This window comes from Mustelus asterias, unplaced genomic scaffold, assembly GCF_964213995.1.
Source record: "Mustelus asterias unplaced genomic scaffold, sMusAst1.hap1.1 HAP1_SCAFFOLD_1265, whole genome shotgun sequence".
In the NCBI taxonomy this organism is placed as follows: Eukaryota; Metazoa; Chordata; class Chondrichthyes; order Carcharhiniformes; family Triakidae; genus Mustelus; species Mustelus asterias.
In genome coordinates, this window is record NW_027591210.1 from 58,535 (window position 1) to 82,086 (window position 23,552).

At 53.8% G+C, this 23,552-nt stretch overlaps 1 protein-coding gene across 1 annotated transcript in view; it reads left to right on the forward strand.

Moving 5' to 3' along the window:
* The window catches only part of LOC144488070 (serine/threonine-protein kinase MARK2-like), a 93,947-nt gene that overhangs the window by 50,213 nt on the left and 20,182 nt on the right, over positions 1 to 23,552 (forward strand). Inside the window, 4 exon segments of the mRNA XM_078206094.1 lie at positions 13,885 to 13,933; positions 15,275 to 15,340; positions 21,496 to 21,566; positions 22,328 to 22,384. Of these exon segments, the coding sequence (XP_078062220.1) occupies positions 13,885 to 13,933; positions 15,275 to 15,340; positions 21,496 to 21,566; positions 22,328 to 22,384 (243 nt within the window).

Sequence of the window (23,552 nt, forward strand, 5' to 3'; positions counted from 1 at the left end):
CTCCCTCCCCGACTCCCCGCCCTCCCTCCCCGACTCCCCGCCCTCCCTCCCCGACTCCCCCGCCCTCCCTCCCCGACCCACCCGCCCCCCCTCCCCGACCCACCCGCCCCCCCCTCCCCGACCCACCCGCCCCCCCCTCCCCGACTCCCCCGCCCCCCATCCCCCCCCCGCCCCCCCCCCACCCTCCCTCCCCGACCCCCACCGCCCTCCCTCCCCTACCCCCACCGCCCTCCCCTCCCCTACCCCCACCGCCCTCCCCTCCCCTACCCCCACCGCCCTCCCCTCCCCTACCCCCACCGCCCTCCCCTCCCCTACCCCCACCGCCCTCCCCTCCCTACCCCCACCGCCCTCCCCTCCCCTACCCCCACCGCCCTCCCCTCCCCTACCCCCACCGCCCTCCCCTCCCCTACCCCCACCGCCCTCCCCTCCCCTACCCCCACCGCCCTCCCCTCCCCTACCCCCACCGCCCTCCCCTCCCCTACCCCCACCGCCCTCCCCTCCCCTACCCCCACCGCCCTCCCCTCCCCTACCCCCACCGCCCTCCCCTCCCCTACCCCCACCGCCCTCCCCTCCCCTACCCCCACCGCCCTCCCCTCCCCTACCCCCACCGCCCTCCCCTCCCCTACCCCCACCGCCCTCCCCTCCCCTACCCCCACCGCCCTCCCCTCCCCTACCCCCACCGCCCTCCCCTCCCCTACCCCCACCGCCCTCCCCTCCCCTACCCCCACCGCCCTCCCCTCCCCTACCCCCACCGCCCTCCCCTCCCCTACCCCCACCGCCCTCCCCTCCCCTACCCCCACCGCCCTCCCCTCCCCTACCCCCACCGCCCTCCCCTCCCCTACCCCCACCGCCCTCCCCTCCCCTACCCCCACCGCCCTCCCCTCCCCTACCCCCACCGCCCTCCCCTCCCCTACCCCCACCGCCCTCCCCTCCCCTACCCCCACCGCCCTCCCCTCCCCTACCCCCACCGCCCTCCCCTCCCCTACCCCCACCGCCCTCCCCTCCCCTACCCCCACCGCCCTCCCCTCCCCTACCCCCACCGCCCTCCCCTCCCCTACCCCCACCGCCCTCCCCTCCCCTACCCCCACCGCCCTCCCCTCCCCTACCCCCACCGCCCTCCCCTCCCCTACCCCCACCGCCCTCCCTCCCCAATACCATCCGCAATGTCCTCCCCCGTCACTGCCCAATAGCAGACTGAGTTTAAACTGTGCCTGGTTGCTCTCTCTCTATATTGGATCCTGTGATGAACAACCACCCTCCCTGTTCAACATTTCCGCTAATTATCCACTCTGAGCTAAATTACACTTAAACATCAGACTGAGAACCAGTTCCATTAATGGGAGGCCCAGAAACCTCGGAAATGAATTGTTTAGATACCATATCGCGCTTCAGAGATTTAGTGCTGGATATCTGTGCTGCCTTTCATTAGAGATGGTGCTTAAATAGATTAAAGGCAAAGATTTTAAATTGGCACCAAAAGCACTCTGCCTGATATTTAAATATACTTCGCTTAAAGCTTCACTCTCAACTCCTGACCAGATCGTGCAGCTTTTCTCAACTTCAATCGGCCCAATCTTATGGGGTGGATGAGTTGCTTTTATTACACTACAGTACACTACACTACCAGAAGGATGTGGAGGCTTTGGAGAGGGTACAGAAAAGATTTACCAGGATGTTGCCTGGTATGGAGGGCATTAGCTATGGGGAGAGGTTGGAGAAAATTGGTTTGTTCTCACTGGAGCGATGGAGGTTGAGGGGCGACCTGATAGAAGTCTACAAGATTATGATAGGCATGGTCAGAGTGGATAGTCAGAAGCTTTTTCCCAGGGTGGAAGAGTCAATTACGAGGGAGGCACAGGTTTAAGGTGCGAGGGGCAAGGTTTAAAGGAGATGAACGAGGCAGATTTTTTTACACAGAGGGTGGTGGGTACCTGGAACTCGCTGCTGGGGGAGGTAGTGGAAGCGGATACGATAGTGAGTTTCAAGGGGCATCTCAATAAGTACATGAATAGGATGGGAACAGAGGGATATGGTCCCCGGAAGGGTCGGGGGTTTTAGTTAAGTCAGGCAGCATGGTCGGTACAGGCTTGGAGGGCCGAAGGGCGTGTTCCTGTGCTGGAGTTTTCTTTGTTCTTTATATTATTTATTCACAGGATGTTGGTGTCGCTGGCTGGGCCAGCATCTATTGCCCGTCCCTAATTGTCCTCGAAGGTGGTGGTGATCCACCATCTTGAACCCGCTGCAGTCCGTGCGGTGTAGGTCCACCCACAGTGCTGTTAGGGAGGGTGTTGCAGGAAGTTGACCCGACGACAGTGAAGGAACGGCCGATATATTTCCGAGTGGGGATGGTGTGAGGGCTCGGAGGGGGTACCTCCGGGAGGTGGTGGTGTTCTCTCCCCCCCCCCCCCCCCCCCCCCCTCCGGTGTCTGCTGCCCTTGTTTGTGTGGTGGAGGTGATGGGGTGACTGGAGCAGTGGCCGGTGATGGTGGGATCGGCTGGTAATGGAGGCGTCCTGGTGGCTGTGTTTAAACACTGACCCAGTCGGACTCGCCTTGTCGCCTGGCCTTGCTTGGAATTGAGTGTGAAGTGGAGGGTTAAATGCGCAGTTTGCCAGCAGCGTGTACAGTTCCCTCCCGCATCCCAGTGCGGGAATCTGTTGCATCAATTCAGGCTGATAATTGGCTAGAACCTGCTCTTCCACAAATCTCTGTCCCCGTGGGGAGTATCAGAAGTAAAGACTGCTGAGGGTAGAAGTGTTCCTTTCTGTTGGTGTGCTGAGTGAAACTTGCAGTGACGGATATAAAAGCAAGCTGGTTCCTGTGGGTGCACCGTACAGCCTCTGCCTTTCTGTTTGCAAAGGTTCTGTGACTTGTAATGTGTACTGAAGGTGTGTTGCATATCTGACCTTGAGTCGGTAGGAGGCTGTACAAACGTGAAGTCTTTGGAAGAGTGGGGGGCTGCGCTGGCTGCTAATCAGACTTGAGGACCTGTTGTCAGTGAGGGAGGGTGAAGGGGGAAACAGCTTTGATCAGAGTAGTCATAGGGAGGGAGAGTCTGCTCGAACGGACACAGACCCCAGAATGTATCCCATGGTGAAAGGGTGAGGCAGAGGCCTGTTACTCCCCCTCCACCCCTCTCCCAAAAAGTGTTTGCCCATATAGACTCTCAGGGGAGTGGGTGGGAGAGGGAGGACGGCAATGGGCACTGAAGGCAATGGGCACTGAATTCCGAGGTCATGGGGCTCAGGCCCTATTCCAGGACTAATTCAGGCCAATCGTACTTGTGGTAGTATTTAGGGAGTGCCGCACTGTCAGAGGGTCAGTGCTGAGGGAGTGCCGCACTGTCAGAGGGTCAGTACTGAGGGAGTGCCGCACTGTCTGAGGGTCAGTGCTGAGGGAGTGCCGCACTGTCGGAGGGTCAGTGCTGAGGGAGTGCCGCACTGTCAGAGGGTCAGTGCTGAGGGAGTGCCGCACTGTCGGAGGGTCAGTACTGAGGGAGTGCCGCACTGTCAGAGGGTCAGTGCTGAGGGAGTGCCGCACTGTCAGAGGGTCAGTGCTGAGGGAGTGCCGCACTGTCGGAGGGTCAGTGCTGAGGGAGTGCCGCACTGTCAGAGGGTCAGTACTGAGGGAGTGCTGCACTGTCAGAGGGTCAGTGCTGAGGGAGTGCCGCACTGTCGGAGGGTCAGTGCTGAGGGAGTGCCGCACTGTCAGAGGGTCAGTGCTGAGGGAGTGCCGCACTGTCAGAGGGTCAGCACTGAGGGAGTGCCGCACTGTCAGAGGGTCAGTACTGAGGGAGTTCCGCACTGTCAGAGGGTCAGTCATGGGGGATTGGTCATGGGGGAGTGTATTTGGCGATGGAAATAAGTGACTAGGTAGTGGTTGGGTGGTGTTGCTTTTTCCTGTATTGCGTCAGAGATTACACCCCATTGTTTGTCGAGTCTATGAAGGTGCGGAAGTGGTGAATGTTGTGTTAGTTGGCGGGGCGATGAATGTTGTCCATTGGGCGGGCTGTCCAGTTTGGGCACAGGTTTGGGTGTGTTTGGGTCGGAATGATCCTTTACATCTCAGGGCTGGAAATCCAAAGGATTTTCCCTCTTCCTGCGTCCATGTCCGGAACGTGTTCTTCCAATATCTGCCTGCTTGCTGGGAAATTTGAAAGCATGAAGCGTAAACGGGCTGAATGGGGGTAATTCTGTCGGATAAACGCTGCAATAACCTCATCCTGATCTAATCACATCTGCACATGTACCCGTCAGTTCTTTCTCTGGATCATTTGCAGATGGCTGGGGCGATTTACCCACTCTGTTTGGCTTTGTCTCCTGATTGGCCTGTGTGTGTGTGTAAAATATCCTAACTGTCCCAAACCCGGGAAACCACGGTCACACCGGATTCCCGATTTCTAACCTGTCCGATCCAGCCATCTCCAGGTATCAATCGCAGCCTGTGTTCCCACTCTCCCCCCTCCACCCCTCGCTTTTTGCTCTCTCGGACTCTGCCACACCGAAAATGGCCATTTGGTCCTTTGAATCCCTGCCAGCTCTCTGCAGCGTACTCCATCCGCTCAGTCTCAGTTCCCCGCTGGATCCCATGGCCCGGCCATTTTATTTCCCATCTCATTTCCTTCTGAAATCCCAGGATTGCTCCAGTGCAGAAAGAGCCCGTATTACTGTTGCAGTATGGGAAATGCGGCAGCCAGTTTGTGCACAGCAAGCTCCCACAGACGGCAGAGTGACAGTGACTCGGGACCGTCTGCTTTTAGTGATGTTGTTTGAGGGTGAAGGGCACTGAGGAGATAGATCTCCCCCGCTGCTCTTCCAGTAGCCACTGTACGATCTCTAAATTCCCCCGTAGAAAGTCGCTGAGGCCTCAGTTTAACATCTCCTGTGAGAGGGATGGCACCTCTGACTGTGCAGCACTCCCTCAGCACTGCACTGGAGCTTGAGTGGGATTTGAACCCGCGGACCGCCTGACAAACCCACAGCCACAGCGGGGGAGCAGACGACCCACGGAACCAATATTTAATTGGTAGGGTGTGGTGTTCTGTAACCATCGGCGATGCAACAAGTATTGGTGCTGCCACATCTTGTCGCCTGCTGCTTCAGGAATATCTCGGGCGGCATTTATGCTCAAAGTAAATTATCTCGATGAACGTACACAACGATATTAGACTTGCTCGCACTTCCCTCAACTTATTCTGGTCTCAATTCTTGTGTCCCTATTTACAGTGCAAGCTATCAATGTAAATACGCTTCAATCACACTTCCCACCCGTTACCAGGCAGTTCCTATTATTTATAGAAATCGCAGAAATATGTACATATTTGGACATGAGAATTTAGAGTTTGGGATCAGCGTAGAATGTGGAAGAGACATTCAGAGGCTGAGTGTGCTCCTAGTTTTACCCAGACCCACTCTGAACTGACCTGAGGGGACACCCTGCAATGAGAGGCACACTTCTGTGCACCAGTGTTTTAAATTGCATTTTCCCCTGTCAGTATATTCCATTTTTAAAAAATTCATTGTGGGACATGGGTGTCGCTGGCTGGGCCAGCTTTTATTGCCCATCCCTAGTTGCCCCTTGGAGGGGAGTTGAGAGTCAACCACATTGCTGTGGCTCTGGAGTCACATGTAGGCCAGACCGGGTAAGGACGGCAGATTTCCTTCCCGAAAGGGACATTAGTGAACCAGATGGGTTTTTCCGACAATGGTTTCATGGTCATCAGTAGATTCTTAATTCCAGATATTTTTAAATTGAATTCAAATTCCACCATCGTGTCGGGGATTCGAACCCAGGTCCCCAGAGCATTAGCTGAGTTTCTGGATTAATAGTCTAGATGTGGAGATGCCGGCGTTGGACTGGGGTGAACACAGTAGAACATAGAACATAGAACATAGAAAGCCACAGCACAAACAGGCCCTTCGGCCCACAGGTTGCGCCGATCACATCCCCACCTCTAGGCCTATCTATAGCCCTCAATCCCATTAAATCCCATGTACTCATCCAGAAGTCTCTTAAAAGACCCCAACGAGAGTTTGTAAGAGTTTTAACAACACCAGGTTAAAGTCCAACAGGTTTATTTGGTAGCAAATACCATTAGCTTTCGGAGCGCTGCTCCTTCGTCAGATGGAGTGGAAATCTGCGCTCAAACAGGGAAGAGGGACAGCGCTCCGAAAGCTAATGGTATTTGCTACCAAATAAACCTGTTGGACTTTAACCTGATGATGTTAAAACTCTTAATAGTCTAGGCCAGTGGTTCCCAAACTTTTTTCACTGGGCCGCACTTTCGGTATAAAAATTTGCTGGCGCCACACCGAATTTTTTATTGATAAGAAATACATTCAAAAACAAAAAGAAACAACTCCTCGCAGTACTTGATTCATAACATAGAACACAACTACTTTATAACATGATCATGGGACATCCAGAAAGTATAAAACAATGCTTGTTTAAACCATGTTTAAATGTTTCTTTGATTGTCCTTGAATCTTCCCGCCACACTTGCCATCCTCTCTCGCCGCACCAGTGTGGCGTGCCGTACCCTTTGGGAACCGCTAGTCTAGGCCATCGCCCCCCCCCACCCCCTGAAATTTCTATGTAAACATTTTCCTTTCCATATTGCTGTGCGAGTTAGGGTTAGCTGCTGACTGCGCTACCAGCTGTGGACCATCTCTTTAACCATGGTACTACCTTCCCTTCTCTTTATCCTTCTGCTGTGTATGGTCCTGGCAAAGCTAATACTCATTGCCCATCTTCAGTTGCTGATGATGGCAATGATGTTGGTGCTGAATGTATTACTCAGCTATTCCAGAGGCCAATTGAGAGGCAGCCACATTGCTGGAGTGGCTCTGGTGTGTAGGCCAGGCCGGATAAGGATGGCAGATTTCCTGGGGTGCCGTCTTTATTAGTAAACCAGATTTTTTTTTAATGACAGTCTGGGGGTTTCATGATCATCACTGATACTAACTTTATCCTTTAGAGCGGCACAGTGGTTAGCACTGCTGTCTCACAGCGCCAGGGACCCGGGTTCAATTCCCGGCTTGGGTCACTGTCTGTGCGGAGTTTGCACATTTTCCCAGTGTCTGCATGGGTTTCCTCCGGGTGCTCCGGTTTCCTCCCGCACTCCAAAGGTGTGCAGGTTAGGTGGATCAGCCATGCTAAATTGCCCCATAGTGTCCAAAGATGTGCAGGTTGGGTGTATTGGCCATGCTAAATTGCCCCTTAGTGTCTAAAGATCTGTAGGTTGGGTGGATTTTCCTGATAAATTGCCCCTTAAATATCCAAAGGGCGGCACGGTAGCACAGTGGTTAGCACTGCTGCTTCACAGCTCCAGGGACCTGGGTTCGATTCCCGGCTTGGGTCACTGTCTGTGTGGAGTTTGTACATTCTCCTCGTGTCTGCGTGGGTTTCCTCCGGGAGCTCCGGTTTCCTCCCACAGTCCAAAGATGTGCGGGTTAGGTTGATTGGCCATGCTAAAGATTGCCTCTTAGAGTCATGAGATGTGTAGGTTAGAGGGATTAGTGGGTAAATGTGTAGGGATATGGGGGTAGGGCCTGGGTGGGATTGTGGTCGGTGCAGACTCGATGGGCCAAATGGCCTCCTTCTGCACTGTAGGGTTTCTATGATTGTATGATATGTAGATTGGGGGGATTAGTGGGATAAAGTCTGGGGTTACGGAGTTAGCACAGTAAGAAGTTTAACAACACCAGGTTAAAGTCCAGCAGGTTTATTTGGTAGCAAAAGCCACACAAGCTACCAAATTTGCTACCAAATAAACCTGTTGGACTTTAACCTGGTGTTGTTAAACTTCTTACTGTGTTTACCCCAGTCCAACGCTGGCATCTCCACACCATGGTTACGGTGTTAGGCCAGAAGTTGGGTCTGGGTAAGATGCTCTGTTCGAGAGTCGGTGCAGACTCGATGGGCTGAATGGCCTCCTCCTGCACTGTAGGGATTCTGATTCCAGAGATCCTGCAGCTGCTGTGTTGGAGTATAAAGTTGTGTCCCTGGAGAGGCTGTCTGGATTAATATAAAGCCCCACGTTACAGTCCGTGGAGTGCTGTGAGTCGGGGCTCTTTGGGCAGGCGATGGTTAGCACTTATCTGAATGGGTCACTGTCTGATGCCCCCGAATGAACATACTTATAACTTGGTTGATGTCTTCCCTGGCAGCAGCAGAGGCTGGCTGTTTCCAGTGTAATATAAACATGACTATTCTCTTACACTGACCTTACTTTGTTTGACCCCTGGCACGCCAGCACTTGGCCGCGGGGCACTGTTTATATATATATATATATATTTATAACCCCGAGGGGAGTGGGGTGGCACACGGCCCTTTCATCTCCATCCATCTCCTTTGCAAATTGCAGTCAGGGTGGGGAACTTGTCTTCGGGCCAGCCAGGGTTATTTCTACTTGAATTCGGCCCTTGCTCTCTCCACAGAAGCTGCTGAGGGCTGAACAGTTAGTTCCCTATCTCTCGCTCAGTGCTACAGCTCAGCGATGAGGAGGTTCCTTTAGTTACCTGTTAGATTTGTAACCTACAACTGACCAGTGTTGTAGCTTTCTGAACCTGGGTGTACTTGCCCTGGCCTTCTAATGCGATACTGCACGCAACACACTAATCCCATTTGCTATTTCATCCAGTATTTATTCTCATCCAGAATGTCTCTTCCCCCACCCCGCTCCAGCTCCAGATACACATTTCCCTGCAGCCGCAAGCTTTTTAAGTGGACTGTCTGTAAATCCCAGCGCATTAAATCTTACAAAAACAAATCCCGCCGAAACCCAGTCCAAGCCTGATCACTATCAGTCCTCAGAGCTGCAAAATCCCTGGGCTTACTTAGAGGAGTTCAAGAACTTGGACGCTGGTGTGCAGCAGGCTTTAGAATGTGCTTATCGTGCCAGACAGGAGCTGAGACGAGGAAGTTAGTTCCCTGTTTGTCGCTGCGGTTACCTTTCTGTTTGCAATTAGCAGAAGCCCACACTCCACTGCAAGGTCTCCACACAAGCAGTCTTTGTCGTGCATTCCATGACAGACCTCTCCCTCGCTCCCACCTCTCCCTGATCTCCCATTCTTCTCCACCCACTCTTAAACAGGATGAAAGCCATCATATATTTGATTTGATTTATTATTGTCACATGTATTAGCATACAGTGAAAAGTATTGTTTCTTGCGCGCTATACAGGCAAAGCATGCCGTTCATAGAGAAGGAAAGGAGAGAATGCAGTGTGTAGTGTCACAGCTAGGGTGTAGAGAAAGATCAGCTTAATTTCTCCCTCTCTAACTCTGAGGAAGAGTTACACGGACTCGGAACATGAACTCAGTTTCTCTCTGCACAGATGCTGCCAGACCAGCTGAGACTTTCCAGCGTTTTCTGTTTTCACTTTTATTCCAAACAGGCACCTTGTGCCACCTCCATTGTTGGAAAATTAAAAAATTCTCATCTTTGTCTTTTCAATCCCTGCGTGGCGTGGTGTGGGTAAATCTCCTCTAACCCCCAACCTGGCTCCCTATCCCTGTGACCTCCTCCAGCCCCTACACCCCCTCCCTATCTCTGTAACCTCCTCCAGCCCCTACACCCCCTCCCTATCTCTGTAACCTCCTCCAGCCCCTACACCCCCTCCCTATCTCTGTAACCTCCTCCAGCCCCTACACCCCCTCCCTATCTCTGTAACCTCCTCCAGCCCCTACACCCCCTCCCTATCTCTGTAACCTCCTCCAGCCCCTACACCCCCTCCCTATCTCTGTAACCTCCTCCAGCCCCTACACCCCCTCCCTATCTCTGTAACCTCCTCCAGCCCCTACACCCCCTCCCTATCTCTGTAACCTCCTCCAGCCCCTACACCCCCTCCCTATCTCTGTAACCTCCTCCAGCCCCTACACCCCCTCCCTATCTCTGTAACCTCCTCCAGCCCCTACACCCCCTCCCTATCTCTGTAACCTCCTCCAGCCCCCTACACCCCCTCCCTATCTCTGCAACCTCCCCCAGCCCCTACACCCCCTCCCTATCTCTGCAACCTCCCCCAGCCCCTACACCCCCTCCCTATCTCTGTAACCTCCTCCAGCCCCAACACCCCCTCCCTATCTCTGTAACCTCCTCCAGCCCCTACACCCCCTCCCTATCTCTGTAACCTCCTCCAGCCCCTACACCCCCTCCCTATCTCTGTAACCTCCTCCAGCCCCTACACCCCCTCCCTATCTCTGTAACATCCTCCAGCCCCTACACCCCTCCCTATCTCTGTAACCTCCTCCAGCCCCTACACCCCCTCCCTATCTCTGTAACCTCCTCCAGCCCCTTCACCCCCTCCCTATCTCTGTAACTTCCTCCAGCCCCTACACCCCCTCCCTATCTCTGCAACCTCCCCCAGCCCCTACACCCCCCTCCCTATCTCTGTAACCTCCTCCAGCCCCTACACCCCCTCCCTATCTCTGCAACCTCCCCCAGCCCCTACACCCCCTCCCTATCTCTGCAACCTCCCCCAGCCCCTACACCCCCTCCCTATCTCTGCAACCTCCTCCAGCCCCAACACCCCCTCCCTATCTCTGTAACCTCCTCCAGCCCCTACACCCCCTCCCTATCTCTGTAACCTCCTCCAGCCCCTACACCCCCTCCCTATCTCTGTAATCTCCTCCAGCCCCTCCACTCCTTCCCTATCTCTGTAACCTCCTCCAGCCCCTACACCCCCTCCCTATCTCTGTAACCTCCTCCAGCCCCTACACCCCTCCCTATCTCTGTAACCTCCTCCAGCCCCAACACCCCCTCCCTATCTCTGTAACCTCCTCCAGCCCCTCCACTCCTTCCCTATCTCTGTAACCTCCTCCAGCCCCTCCACTCCTTCCCTATCTCTGTAACCTCCTCCAGCCCCTACACCCCCTCCCTATCTCTGTAACCTCCTCCAGCCCCTACACCCCCTCCCTATCTCTGTAACCTCCCCCAGCCCCTACACCCCCTCCCTATCTCTGTAACCTCCTCCAGCCCCTACACACCCTCCCTATATCTGTAACCTCCTCCAGCCCCTACACCCCCTCCCTATCTCTGTAACCTCCTCCAGCCCCTACACACCCTCCCTATATCTGTAACCTCCTCCAGCCCCTACACACCCTCCCTATCTCTGTAACCTCCTCCAGCCCCTATGACCATCCGAGATCTCTGCGCTCCTCCAATTCCGGCCTCCTGAGCATCCCCCGATTCCCATCGCTCCACGGTTGGCGGCCGTGCCTTCAGCTGCCTGGGGGCCCTAAGCTCTGGAATCCAGCACCACCCCCCCCACCATCCGGGAAGGGTCGCCTAATGGACGTTTTACTGCATTAATAATCCAGGGGTCTTGTCCAGTTCCGAACAAGAGTCACGTTGGACTCGGAACACGTTCCTCTCTCCTCAGCTGCGACCGGATCCACTGAGTTTTTCCAGCATTTTCTGTTTTTAGCCCAGAGTAAAGATCCAGATACAAGTTCAGATCAGTGGTTAGCACTGCTGCCTCTCAGTGCCAGGGACCCGGGGCGGCACGGTGACACAGTGGGTTAGCACTGCTGCCTCATAGCGCCAGGGACCTGGGCGGCACGGTGGTACAGGGCTTACCACTGCTGCCTCACAGCGCCAGGGACCCGGGGCAGCACGGTGGCACAGTGGTTAGCACTGCTGCCTCACAGCGCCAGGGACCCGGGGCAGCACGGTGGCACAGTGGTTAGCACTGCTGCCTCACAGCGCCAGGGACCCGGGGCAGCACGGTGGCACAGTGGTTAGCACTGCTGCCTCACAGCGCCAAGGACCCGGCAGCACGATGACACAGTGGTTAGCACTGCTGCCTCACAGCGCCAAGGACCCGGCAGCACGGTGGCACAGTGGTTAGCACTGCTGCCTCACAGCGCCAGGGACCCGGGGCAGCACGGTGACACAGTGGTTAGCACTGCTGCCTCACAGCGCCAGGGACCCGGGGCGGCACGGTGACACAGTGGTTAGCACTGCTGCCTCACAGTGCCGGGGACCTGGGTTCAGTTCCCGGCTTGGGTCACTGTCTGTGCGGAGTCTGCACGTTCTCCCCGTGTCTGCGTGGGTTTCCTCTGGTTGCTCCGGTTTCCTCCCACACTCTGAAAGACGTGCTGGTTCGGGTGCATTGACCCGATCAGGTACCAGAGTGTGGCAACTAGGGGATTTTCACAGTAACTTCATTGCAGTGTTAATGTAAGCCTACTTGTGACACTAATAAATAAAGTTAAATTCTACCACAGCAGCTGTGGGAAAGTAAATCCAGTTAATCAAATCAATCTGCAATAAATCAAAAGCTTAACCTCAGTAACGGTGACCATGAAACTACCGGATTGTTATAAAACCCCAGCTGGTTCACCAATGTCCTTGAGGGCAGGAAACGGTGTGTCCTTACCCGGTCTGGCCTACCCCTGACTCCAGAGCCACCGCAATGTGCTCAACCCTCAGTTGCAGCAAGACACCCGGTTGTCCAAACAGTCGCTTGGTCGCACAGGACCTGAGTGTTGCTGGGAAGAGAGACATGCCGCCGAAGCTTTCCGTCTTGCACTCATCAGGACAGATGCAAGAACGCCAAATTTCAAACAACCGTTTTCTACCACAGGTGCTGATTGGTTGGCAGGTTGAATCTGATTGGCCGAGGTGTTACCGTGGAGAAAGCAATGGCTCTGCAAGCTCATGGGTGATTCAAAACAAGCGTGAACATATTCCTGTTGTTTGTGGAGGATGGGTCCCTCTGTACAAATGGATGTTGCTACTCACAAATGTAAATACGTCACGTTAGGAGCTTGACTGACATTGGCTGTTTGAGTAGCTTTTTTTATTCATTAATGGGACATGGGCCAGTCGCTGGGCCAGTGTCTATTGCCCATCGCTAGTTGCCCTTGCTTTTCTGTTTTTGTAACTTTTAATTTAAGTTTTAAGTTTATTTATTAGTGTCACAAGAAGGCTTGCATTAACACTGCAATGAAGTTGCTGTGTTACCCCCCTAGTTGCCACACTCGGGTGCCTGTTTGGGTTACACCTGAGGGAGAATTTAGCACGGCCAATGCACCCTAACCAGCACGTCTTTCAGACTGTGGGAGGAAACCGGAGCACCCGGAGGAAACCCACGCAGACACGGGGAGAACAGTCAGTGACCCAAGCCAGGAATCGAACCCAGGTCCCTGGCGCTCTAAGGCAGCAGTGCCAACCACTGTGCCACTCCTTGAACAGAGTGTCTGGCTCGGGCTATTTCAGAGGGTCAACCACATTGCTGTGTCTCTGGAGTCGCATGTAGGCCAGACCGGGTAAGGACGGCAGATTTCCTTCCCTAAAGGATAATAGTGAACCAGATGGGTTTTTCCGACAATGGGTCATTCTTAATTCCAGATATTTTTTTATTGAATTCAAATACCACCATCTGCCGTGGCGGGGATTCGAACCCGGGTCCCCAGAACATTAGCTGAGTTCCTGGATTAATAGTCTAGCGATGATACCACTTGGCCATCGCCTCCCCTATTAGCACACACAGGATTGCTCAGCCAGTGCTGTCCAGTCACAGAATCATATCTAACAGTGGAAGTTTTGTTCTGGGTTGTGGGATGATGTCCTGGTTGGTTACAGTCTGTACTATGCTTATTATAGACAGCCAAGGGAACATGCTGTTCAATCCCCCCCCCCCCCCCCCCCCCCCACACACACACACACACACACACACACACAAGATTAGTCGCGGTGACGGGACGGTGACCTGGGCTGGGGTCAGTTTGTGTCTGTACGATCGTCCATCATAAAACTGGACATTGACCTTTCCGATTGGAAAGCTGACAGTGTATGACAGAAGCTTGATGCAGCGGTATGTGCCAATTCTTTAATATAACAGCAGCAATACTATAACCTTTCACTTTTATTTCCCTCCTAGTTGTTTCGTGAAGTACGAATAATGAAGATTCTGAATCATCCTAATATAGGTGAGAGCCCGTTTCTTCAAGCTCACTTCCACTGCTCTTTTTAAATTTAAGTTAAAGTTTATTTATTAGTCACAAGTAGGCTTACATTAACACTGCAATGAAGTTACTGTGAAAATCCCCCAGTCGCCACACTCCGGCGCCTGTTCGGGGCAATTTGGAATGGCCAATCTTCCTAACTTGCGCATCTTTGGAGTGTGGGAGGAAACTGGAGCACCCGGAGGAAACCCACGCAGACACGGGGAGAACGTGAAGACTCCGCACAGACAGTGACCCAAGCCGGGAATCGAACCCGGGTCCCTGGCGCTGTGAGGCAGCAGTGTGAACCCACTGTGTCACCGTGCTGCCCTGGGTCCCTGGCACTGTGAGACAGCAGTGCTAACCCACTGTGTCACCGTGCTGCCCCGGGTCCCTGGCGCTGTGAGGCAGCAGTGCTAACCCACTGTGACACCGTGCTGCCCCGGGTCCCTGGCGCTGTGAGGCAGCAGTGCTAACCCACTGTGTCACCGTGCTGCCCCGGGTCCCTGGCACTGTGAGGCAGCAGTGCTAACCCACTGTGCCACCGTGCTGCCCCGGGTCCCTGGCGCTGTGAGGCAGCAGTGCTAACCCACTGTGTCACCGTGCTGCTCCGGGCCCCTGGCACTGTGAGGCAGCAGTGCTAACCCACTGTGCCACCGTGCTGCCCCGGGTCCCTGGCGCTGTGAGGCAGCAGTGCTAACCACTGTGTCACCGTGCTGCTCCGGGCCCCTGGCGCTGTGAGGCAGCAGTGCTAACCACTGTGCCCCTGTGCTGCCCCGGGCCCCTGGCGCTGTGAGGCAGGAGTGCTAACCACTGTGCCACCGTGCTGCCCCGGGTCCCTGGCGCTGTGAGGCAGCATTGCTAACCACTGTGCCCCTGTGCTGGCCTCCAGTTGATTGTCCTCAAGACTAAGCAATCTTCGATCAGAGAACGCTGGGTGTGCTCAGGCTGGCATGGATTAGATGGGCTGAATGGCCTCCCCCAAGCTGTAATTTTTCTGTGGTTCTATAAACACGGTGGTCCTTGTAGCTGCCGCTCTCTCTCACTGCAGAGTAGTGCTGCCCTTACCCCACCCTCGAATCCTCTGGCCCCCGCTGTGGCTGGGGGAGAGTTGGTTGTGTCACTCCTTCACTGGTCTCCAGGCTATAACATACAGACCCAGCCGACAGGCCTTGGACACCCCTCACCTGCTGAACCAGACCCGAAATTCAAATCTGTGCCCACCCACTCTGTTCGAGGCTGAATCCTTCCTGTCCCACAAGAATTAATTTGATTGGAGGTGTGACTTTAAACTGAATTACTCATTCTTCTCTTTGTGTCTTACAGTTAAATTATTTGAAGTTATAGAAACGGAAAAAACACTGTATTTAGTAATGGAGTATGCCAGTGGGGGTGAGTATTGCGGTGATGTGTTAGTGTGTGTATCTGTGTGTGTCATTTTGTGTGTGTCTCTATCTGCGTGTGTGTCGTGTTAGTGTGTGTCTCTGTCCCTGTGTGTGTGTGTGTATGTATTTCTGTGTGTGTGTGTGTTTCTGTATCTGTGTGAATGTATGTCGTGTGTGTCTCTATCTGCGTGTGTCATGTATGTATCTGTGTTGTGTGTCTCTCTGTACCTGTGTATCGTGTGTGTTTCTGTGTCTCTCTGTATCTGTCATGTATTTGTGTGTTGTGTCTCCCTCTACCTGTGTGTCATGTATGTATGTGTATGTTGTGTCTCTCTACCTATGTATCATGTATGTGTGTTGTGTGAATCCCATTACCTGTGTGTCATGTATGTGTGTCTCTCCCTCTACCTGCGTGTGTCGTGTATGCGTGTGTCGTGTATGCGTGTGTCGTGTATGCGTGTGTCGTGTATGCGTGTGTCGTGTATGCGTGTGTCGTGTATGCGTGTGTCGTGTATGCGTGTGTCGTGTATGCGTGTGTCGTGTATGCGTGTGTCGTGTATGCGTGTGTCGTGTATGCGTGTGTCGTGTATGCGTGTGTCGTGTATGCGTGTGTCGTGTATGCGTGTGTCGTGTATGCGTGTGTCGTGTATGCGTGTGTCGTGTATGCGTGTGTCGTGTATGCGTGTGTCGTGTATGCGTGTGTCGTGTATGCGTGTGTCGTGTATGCGTGTGTCGTGTATGCGTGTGTCGTGTATGCAGAATCTGCTCGCAGTGTTATCGGTAAGAAGTCTCACAACACCAGGTTAAAGTCCAACAGGTTTATTTGGTAGCAAATACCATAAGCTTTCGGAGCACTGCTCCTTCGTCAGATGGAGTGGAAATGTGCTCTCAAACAGTGCTCAAACAGCAGTGTTATTGCCAGTGTTGTTGGCTGCTGCCAACAGTAAGGTGAAGAGAATGCAGTGCGGATGTGGTTAACGTGTAAAATACTTAATTCATCACTCTGAGAATCGACAGCACTCCCTGGGGTTATTCTACTGACAACTCTGAGCATTGCGACTTCGTCCTGTTTTTTTTAGTTCAAAGTGCTCTGTCCAGATACAGCCCGAGGAGAGTGTTTGACCCCCGCCCTTTGGTGAACTCCTCCTCACATACTCCTTCAAACACTACTGCCCACCAAAATCTAATGGGAAAGGCCACAGGCCGAGTGTTCCAGATCCACGCTTCCTCTCTGATCCTACAGGCGAGTCCTAGAGACCCTCTCTCTCTCTCTCTCTCTCTCTCTCCCCCACCCCCCCCGACCCGGCCAGTTACTCTCTGGAATTCAGAAACTGTGTTATCCAGACATCCAGGTACAGCCACACAGTCTGGCTGCATCCTCACACCAGCTGGAAACACCCCACTCAGCAATTTACATTCAAGCAAACCCAATAATGTTTTCCCATCAGTTCCAACTCCTGCCCTTCCTGCTGCGTTTAAATCCCGGTCGGAACACTGCCTCGAATCCGGCTGGTCTTTTTACAGGATTGTGAACAGGTTTGTTTCAGAGTTGGGAATTACCGAGAGTGTCATACAGGTAAATAGCCCAAATCCCACATCTTGGGACCGAGGTCGTCTTGGATTTTGGATTTTCCAGGAATATGGATGTCCAGCCTAGGGTTTTTTAAAATTCTTTCGGGGGAGTGGACGTCACTGGCTGGGCCAGCTTTTATTGCCCATCCCTAGTTGCCCTTGGAGGGCAGTTGAGAGTCACCCACATTGCTGTGGCTCTGGAGTCACATGTAGGCCAGACCGGGTAAGGACGACAGAAGGAAATGTGGAGTCACATATAGAAGGAAATTCCGGGGATGGCGGGACTGATGTACGAGGAGAGATTGACTCGGTTACGATTGTTTTTGCTGGAGTTCAGATGAATGAGGGGGGATCTCACAGAGACTTATAAAATTCTAACAGGACCAGACAGGGTAGATGCAGGGAGGATGTTCCCGATGGTGGGGGGAGTCCAGAACCAGGGGTCACAGTCTGAGGATTCGGGGGAGACCATTTAGGACGGAGGTGAGGAGACATTTCTTCACCCAATGAGTGCTGAGCCTGTGGGATTCATTACCACAGGAAGTAGTTGATGCCAAAACATCGAATATATTCAAGAGGCGGCTGGATATAGCACTTGGGGCGAACGGGGTCAAAGGTTCCATAGAATCCATAGACTCCCTACAGTGCAGAAGGAGGCCATTCGGCCCATCGAGTCTGCACCGACCACAACCCCACCCAGGCCCTATCCCCGTAACCCCACATACTTATCCTGCTAATCCCTCTAACCTACGCACCCCGGGACACTAAGGGGCAATCTAGCACGGCCAATGCACCTAACCTGCACGTCTTTCAGACTGTGGGAGGAAACCGGAGCACCCGGAGGAAACCCATGCAGACACGGGGAGAACGTGCAGACTCTGCACAGACAGTGACCCGAGCTGGGAATCGAACCCGGGTCCCTGGTGCTGTGAGACAGCTGTGCTAACCACTGTGCTACCCTGGGTCCCTGGCGCTGTGAGGCAGCAGTGCTAGCCACTGTGCCACCGTGCTGCCCCGGGTCCCTGGCGCTGTGAGGCAGCTGTGCTAACCCACTGTGCCACCGTGCTGCCCCGGGTCCCTGGTGCTGTGAGGCAGCTGTGCTAACCACTGTGCTACCCTGGGTCCCTGGTGCTGTGAGGCAGCTGTGCTACCCTGGGTCCCTGGCGCTGTGAGGCAGCTGTGCTAACCACTGTGCTACCCTGGGTCCCTGGCGCTGTGAGGCAGCTGTGCTAACCACTGTGCCACCGTGCTGCCCCGGGTCCCTGGCGCTGTGAGGCAGCTGTGCTAACCACTGTGCTACCCTGGGTCCCTGGCGCTGTGAGGCAGCTGTGCTAACCACTGTGCCACCGTGCTGCCCCGGGTCCCTGGCGCTGTGAGGCAGCTGTGCTAACCACTGTGCTACCCTGGGTCCCTGGCGCTGTGAGGCAGCTGTGCTAACCACTGTGCCACCGTGCTGCCCCGGGTCCCTGGCGCTGTGAGGCAGCAGCGCTAATCACCGTGCTGCCCCGGGTCCCTGGCGCTGTGAGGCAGCAGCGCTAATCGCCGTGCCACCGTGCTGCCCCGGGTCCCTGGCGCTGTGAGGCAGCAGCGCTAATCGCCGTGCCACCATGCTGCCCCGGATCCCTGGCACTGTGAGGCAGCAGCGCTAATCGCCGTGCCACCGTGCTGCCCCGGATCCCTGGCACTGTGAGGCAGCAGCGCTAATCGCCGTGCCACCATGCTGCCCCGGATCCCTGGCACTGTGAGGCAGCAGCGCTAATCGCCGTGCCACCATGCTGCCCCGGATCCCTGGCACTGTGAGGCAGCAGCGCTAATCACCGTGCAGCCCCTAAAGCATTAAAAGTGCTCCTGCTCGGTTTTGAACCGGGGACATTTCACGTGTGAGACAAGCTTGATAACCACTACATTACACAGCAGGATGTACTGTAGTGGTTACCATGGTTATGGAGAGAAAGCAGGATTAGGCTGTTGAGTTGGATGATCAGCCATGATCGTAACGAATGGGGGAGCAGGCTGGAAGGGCTGAATGGCCTCCTCCTGCCCCTATCTTCGATGTCTCTCTGTAAATCTGCCTCCCGTACCCGGTCTGGCCTGTACGTGAATCCAGACCCACAGCAATGTAGATGACTCTCATAAAACATTTGATGGGTTTTTACAATAATTGATCTTTATTAGACTTTTAATTCCAGAGTTTTATTCAGTTCAAATTACACCGTCTGCCTTGGTGGGATTCGAACCCGGGTCTCCAGGGCATTACTCTGGGTCTCTGGATTACTGTCCAGTGACAATGCCACTACGCCACTGCCTGTTGTCAGGTTGTTATTCAAAGTGATTTGTTATCAGGTAGTACAGTCAGAGTTCAGAGTTCAAAGTGTCAGGTTTGCACCCAGTTCTCAGGAATATCGATCCTGAGTTAGCAGATCGTGTCTGACCTGCTGCATGTTTTGATGGCTTGTTGCCAATCAGAATGCGAGGGAGGAAGCAGTGATCAACTCTTCGAATCCTAATCTAGAACCAATTCAGAGTGGGGCCTAACCTGAACAGTGCCTGACCCCTAACCTAGAACCAATTCAGAGTGGGGCCTAACCTGTACAGAGCCTGACCCCTAATCTAGAACCAGTTCAGAGTGGGGCCTAACCTGAACAGTGCCTGACCCCTAATCTAGAACCAATTCAGAGTGGGATTTAACCTGTACAGTGGCTGACCCCCTAATCTAGAACCAATTCAGAGTGGGGCCTAACCTGTACAGTGTCTGACCCCTAATCTAGAACCAATTCAGAGTGGGGCTTAACCTGTACAGTGGCTGCCCCCTAATCTAGAACCAATTCAGAGTGGGGTTTAACCTGTACAGTGGTTGCCCCCTAATCTAGAACCAATTCAGAGTGGGGCTTAACCTGTACAGTGTCTGACCCCCTAATCTAGAACAATTCAGAGTGGGGTTTAATCTGTACAGTGCCTGCCCCCTAATCTAGAACCAATTCAGAGTGGGGTTTAATCTGTACAGTGTCTGCCCCCTAATCTAGAACCAATTCAGAGTGGGGTTTAATCTGTACAGTGTCTGCCCCTAATCTAGAACCAATTCAGAGTGGGGTTTAATCTGTAGTGTCTGCCCCCTAATCTAGAACCAATTCAGAGTGGGGTTTAATCTGTACAGTGTCTGCCCCCTAATCTAGAACCAATTCAGAGTGGGGTTTAATCTGTACAGTGCCTGCCCCCTAATCTAGAACCAATTCAGAGTGGGGTTTAATCTGTACAGTGTCTGCCCCCTAATCTAGAACCAATTCAGAGTGGGCTTAACCTGTACAGTGGCTGTGCCCTAATGTAGAACCAATTCAGAGTGGGGTTTAATCTGTACAGTGCCTGCCCCCTAATCTAGAACCAATTCAGAGTGGGGTTTAATCTGTACAGTGTCTGCCCCCTAATCTAGAACCAATTCAGAGTGGGGTTTAATCTGTACAGTGTCTGCCCCCTAATCTAGAACCAATTCAGAGTGGGGTTTAATCTGTACAGTGTCTGCCCCCTAATCTAGAACCAATTCAGAGTGGGGTTTAATCTGTACAGTGTCTGCCCCCTAATCTAGAACCAATTCAGAGTGGGGTTTAATCTGTACAGTGCCTGCCCCCTAATCTAGAACCAATTCAGAGTGGGGTTTAATCTGTACAGTGTCTGCCCCCTAATCTAGAACCAATTCAGAGTGGGCTTAACCTGCACAGTGGCTGTGCCCTAATCTAGAACCAATTCAGAGTGGGGCCTAACCTGTTACAGTGCCTGACCCTGAATCTAGAACCAATTCAGAGTGAGCTTAGCCTGTCCAGTGCCTGCCCCCTAATCTAGACACTTGCCAGTTTCTGGGTAGCCGGACTTTGAGGGGCTCTCCCTGTGACACATTTTCTGCTGGCCCTTCTCACGGTGAAAGGTGTTGGGTTGCAAGCTCCACAGTTGGTGTACTAAGGGCTGCACCCTGACCCAAAACCTCCCCCTCCCCAACCTCCACTGGAGCAGACTTCTGTTCGTGTGCTGAGGGACGCAATTGGGCCGACTCTGGTCATTGCACAAAATGATTATAGAATCCCTACTGTGCAGAAGGAGGCCATTCAGCCCATCGAGTCTGTACCAACCACAATCCCACCCAGGCCCTATTCCCTTATAATCCTTATATTTACCCTGTTAATCCCCCGACACTAGGGTCAATTTAGCATGGCCAATCCACCTAACCTGCACGTCTTTCAGACTGTGAGAGGAAACCGGAGCACCCGGAGGAAACCCACGCAGACATGGGGAGAATGTGCAGTCTCCACACAGACAGTGACCCAAGCCGGGTATCAAACCCGGGTCCCTGGCGCTGTGAGGCAGCTGTGTTAACCCACTGTGCCGCACTGATGATGTTTGCCCCCGGCTGGGGTTGGGGGGGAGCATTTGCCCCCGGCTGGAGGGGTTGTTTGTCCCCAGCGATCATTGGTATGAGAGGGCTGCTGTTGTAGTGTGTTGTGGTTGCAGTGTATTGCTGCACGGCCTGGTGGCAGTCTCTCTACAGTCTGTTTCTCTGTGTTTTATTTCTGTGTCTGAAGCGGTGTTTGCGTCCCTCTACAGGGGAAGTCTTTGATTACTTAGTTGCACACGGAAGAATGAAAGAAAAGGAAGCAAGAGCGAAATTCCGACAGGTCAGTGTTGACTGGGAAATCAATGCTGCTGTTTCTAATCATTCGGCTTCTGTCAATCCACCGACTGCCGGTTGTATCCAAACCTCCGATTCTCTCCCTCGTCTGCCAGAGCTCAGATTCATCACTTTCCCTCTGTGTCCCACCACGGTTCCTGCCTTCCACCCTCTTCCCGGTCTCCAGCAGCCCCCCCCCCCGGCGCGCCCTCCCCAAGCCCCCCCCCCCCCCCCCTCCCCTCCCGGTGCACCCGCCCAAGCCCCCCCCTCGCCCCCCCTCCCCTCCCGGCGCGCCCTCCCCAAGACCCCCCCCCCCCTCAAGGCGCGCCCTCCCCAAGCCCCCCCCCCCCGGCACGCCCTCCCCAAGCCCCTCTCCCCCGTCTCTGGTGGGCCCTCTGCCCCACCCTCTACACTGCCTGCGCCCCACTTCCAGTTGGCCCTTTACCTTCTCCCCCCTGCCTCCATTGTAAGCTGCCTTGTTAACAATTCCCACTTAATTTTCCTATGTAAACTGTCACAGAGCAGTTCCAGTTCTGACCACAAGGTGAATTTGTCGCTGCTGCTCTTGGGGATGTGCTGAGTGGTTTACAGGTTAAATTGCTTGTGGTTTGGTGCTGGTTCCTGAGGGTTATAGTGACATTGCTGTTGTTGGGATGGTGCGTGGAGTCTCTGCTATTTATATTGATCTGGGAGGGGATGGCTTTGTGCTTTGACAGTCTGAGGATGGAGGTGGTTAACCGGCTGTTTCTCCTGCCTTGTGTTTTTTAGATAGTATCTGCTGTGCAGTACTGTCACCAGAAGTGCATTGTCCATCGAGACCTGAAGGTAAGGCCTGCTCTGTGATACACGGTGATTCTGGGCTTTGATCATTTATTATTTATTCATTATTTGTTCAGTGCTAATATTGTCCTATGTATTGTGCCTGATTTTATTTGACACCTCTTAAGTTCTCGAGAGAATGGATTATTTTTGGAGTGTGTGGCTTGTTGCGTGGGCAAATTGGTGCAGCCCGTTTTGCAGCGAGCCAGGGGACCGTGTTTAAGGACAGCCGCACCCCTGAAGTACATTTGAACCTTGTTAGACTCTAACAAGGGGGCGGCACGGTAGCACAGTGGTTAGCACTGCTGCTTCACAGCTCCAGGGACCCGGGGCGGCATGGTAGCACAGTGGTTAGCACTGCTGCTTCACAGCGCCAGGGACCCAGGGCGGCATGGTAGCACAGTGAGTTAGCACTGCTGCTTCACGGCTCCAGGGACCCGGGGTGGCACGGTGACACAGTGGTTAGCACTGCTGCTTCACAGCACCAGGGATGTGGGTTCGATTCCCGGCCTTGGGTCACTGTCTGTGTGGAGTCTGCACGTTCTCCCCGTGTCTGCGTGGGTTTCCTCCGGGTGCTCCGGTTTCCTCCCACAGTCCAAAGATGTGCGGGTTAGGTTGATTGGCCATGCTAAAATTGCCCCTTAGTGTCCTGAGATGCGTAGGTTAGAGGGATTAGCGGGTAAATGTGTAGGGATATGGGGGTAGGGCCTGGGTGGGATTGTGGTCGGTGCAGACTCGATGGGCTGAATGGCCTCTTTTGGCACTGTAGGGTTTCTATGATTCTATGATTTGAACCTTGTTAGACTCTGCAGGAACTGTGCTGCCTTCTTCCGAATGTCTTTATCCCGAGAGGTGGAAGTTACGCTGTGGTTGTGTTTTGATTTTATTTTATTTATTATTGTCACATGTATTGGGATACAGTGAAAAGTATTGTTTCTTGCGCGCTATACAGACAAAGCATACCGTTCATAGAGAAGGAAAGGAGAGAGTGCAGAATGTAGTGTTACAGTCACAGCTAGGGTGTAGAGAAAGATCAACTTAATGCGAGGTAGGTCCATTCAAAAGTCTGACAGCAGCAGGGAAGAAGCTGTTCTTGAGTTGGTTGGTACGCGACCTCAGACTTTTGTATCTTTTTCCCGACGGAAGAAGGTGGAAGAGAGAATGTCCGGGGTGC